Consider the following 2,885-nt stretch of genomic DNA (forward strand, 5'->3'; position numbering starts at 1 on the left):
GATGGATGGATGGATGGATGGATGGATGGATGGATGGATGGATGGATGGATGGATGGATGGATGGATGGATGGATGGATGGATGGATGGATGGATGGATGGATGGATGGATGGATGGATGGATGGATGGATGGATGGATGGATGGATGGATGGATGGATGGATGGATGGATGGATGGACAGATGAATAGGTGGATGGATGGATGGACAGATGAATTATCCCTTAAGTTAGTGTGGTCCTGACCTCTATGTATGCGATCTCATTGCTAGTGTCTCTTATTGGAGGATGCCAGTCCTTAGGAGGCTTTACCACATGCTTTCCATCAGTAACGAACCACAGCAGTCGTGGCCAGCCTGTAAAAACACACACACACACACACACACACACACACACATTATACCAGAGGCTAAAATACAGCACCACTAAATAAAGATGAAGTAACTGGTTTGCGTGAATCACCCACCCTTAAAAGTGACAACTTCTCCGGTCTGTGCTTTGGGCAGGCCCTTCTGACAGGCATCAGTGGTCAGGGCCAGAGTGACCCCACAGCTGCCCAACAGAAACCCCACCTGCTGACTGCCTGCATCCTGATGAGAGGAGACACAGAGAGTCATCAATACAACACTGATCTGCAGTCCACTCACTCCCTCTCTGTCTTTCATCTGACGGCCTGCAATAACAGTCTCAACAACACAACACTAAGGCAACGTGTGTTTTTGTGTCCTTCATTTTAAAAGATTAGTCTTCTGCCTCCAGCAGGAACATCAGCTCTATTAATCAAACCGTACACGCTTCAAAGCAGCACAGAGACAGCTAATGAAACCTTTAGACAGGAGGCATTCAGGTCATTTGCAGAAGAGAAAAACCCAAGGTCTGAGTGACTGGTTATTCATACATGCTCACATACTCACAGTACCAGTGTATACTGACATCTTCAAGAAAACAGCACTTATCTTTTGACTACCAGTATATTATTTATGCCCATACCATACAGTGTTTTGAGTTTTGGAAATCCAAAAGATAATGATGTGATGTCAGGACATCAGGGTGTCGTATTGTGTCTTTTCCTGTAGGGGGCTCTATTGTGATTGAAATCTGTGAGAGTGTCATCTGTGTGCTGGTGTAAAGCTGATTAATACCTTTCGAGTGAGTGGCACCTCTATGGGCACAGGCACCAGCTCCGCCAGGAGACATCCATAAAATGCCACCATAAACATCACAGGATCATTGTTGGGGAACACAAGCGCAACCTGCAGAGATAAACACAATAGATTTATAGGTTAACTACATTAAATGTAGTTAAATGATAAATATCTTGTGTTAATGTTGTTTACTACTACTGTTTTTGTTTTACTTCTTTTATTCTGGGCCTGTTACACCTAGTATTAACATCCATCGCTTGGGTATAATTAAGTGTTAAGTATAACTAAGTATTATTTCAGTGTTAGTATTAATATTAATTAAAAAAAATAATGAATTAGCTTTTATTTTAACAGTTTCAGTTTCCAATTAAATTTTTTGTAATTTTGTGCTTTTGTCATTTTATTCTTTATTATTATTTTTTTAATATTTCTATTTAGCTTTAATTTATTTTATTATAATTTTTTACTTCAGTTTTATTATTATTTTTTTTTTAAATTTAACTTAGTTGGCAAGACAACATTTCTAATTTTCATTTATGTTTTAATCTCGGTTACGTTTTTTTTAATGTAATAGTTTATTACATTTCAGATTTTATTCAATTAACAAAACTAATTTTTAATACTTTTTACACATTTTTAGTTTTAGTTAACCATAACAACACTGTAACAACTAAAATGTACTTCTAACCATGCAAACAAACGTGAAGTTTGTCAGAATTATTTTGTCTCAATCACGAAAATGTTTCATTTAAATTAAATTTTTATCAAAGCCAAAAATGGCAAAACTAAAGCTGTATCTCAAATGGTTTGAGTTAATTCAGTGCACTTTTTCTTGTTCAGTGTGAACATACTACTCACACTATTTATATTACAAAATACACTCTCAGAAAAAAAGGTACAAAAGCGGTACCTTTGTACCTTTTTTACCCCTAACGAGTGCATATTAGTACCTAAATGGTACATTAACACCACAGTAACAACTTTTGTACCTTTTTTTTCTGTGTAGCTTAGAATAGTGCATAGCTATACAGCTAGAACATGATATCATGGTAACATGCTATGTCTTTGATCAAATGGGATCTTGCATGACAGCACCAAAAACCTTTAAAAACCTTGTTTTGGTGCACTGACTGTGTGTTGGAACAGTCCTTTACTGTCTGGGGCACATCTTCTCTGACCACCTCTGAAAATGATTGGAGTGATTGTTCACAAAACTATATTTAGCAGTGTTCACTTGTAATTGGTTAAGACGAGACGGACAGTTAAAGGGTTAGTTCACCCAAAAATAAAAATTAGGCTGCGTTTTACTCACCCCCGATGCATCCTAGGTGTATATGACTTTCTTCTTTCAGACGAATCCAGTCAGACTTATATAAAACATTGTCTTTGATCTTTCACGCTCTATTGTTGCACTCAGCGGGTGTTGCATGCATCAGACCAAAAGAAGTTAAATAAAAAGCGCCCATCCTTAATAAAAAGTGTCTCACATGGCTCCGGGGGGTGAACAAAGGCCTCCTGTAGCGAATAGATGCGTTTTTGTAAGAAAAATATCCATATTCAAAACGTAATAATCACTTTAATGTAGCTTGCGCTCACTGTTGTAAAATGGAAGCAGTTCCGGGGAAATACATATGAGGTCAGCTTTGCGCATGCACCGCTCAGAAGTGACGCATGCGGAGAGATCGAAACAAAACAACGGTCACTAATTAGAAGTACAAAACGAGGATTTGTAAAGAAGAATGTC

General features: G+C 37.9%; 1 protein-coding gene across 1 annotated transcript in view; it reads right to left on the reverse strand.

Annotated features, from left to right (window-relative positions):
* Positions 1-2,885, reverse strand: part of LOC107549743 (disco-interacting protein 2 homolog A-like) — a 76,218-nt gene that overhangs the window by 26,860 nt on the left and 46,473 nt on the right. The window contains exons 12-14 of the mRNA XM_016230920.1: positions 1,139-1,249; positions 463-586; positions 243-352 (exon numbers count right to left, since the gene is read on the reverse strand). Coding sequence (XP_016086406.1) covers positions 243-352; positions 463-586; positions 1,139-1,249 — 345 coding nt within the window. The remainder of the gene's footprint in view (positions 1-242; positions 353-462; positions 587-1,138; positions 1,250-2,885) is intronic.

Source organism: Sinocyclocheilus grahami, unplaced genomic scaffold, assembly GCF_001515645.1.
Source record: "Sinocyclocheilus grahami isolate Dianchi unplaced genomic scaffold, SAMN03320097.WGS_v1.1 scaffold380.1, whole genome shotgun sequence".
Lineage (NCBI taxonomy): Eukaryota > Metazoa > Chordata > Actinopteri > Cypriniformes > Cyprinidae > Sinocyclocheilus > Sinocyclocheilus grahami.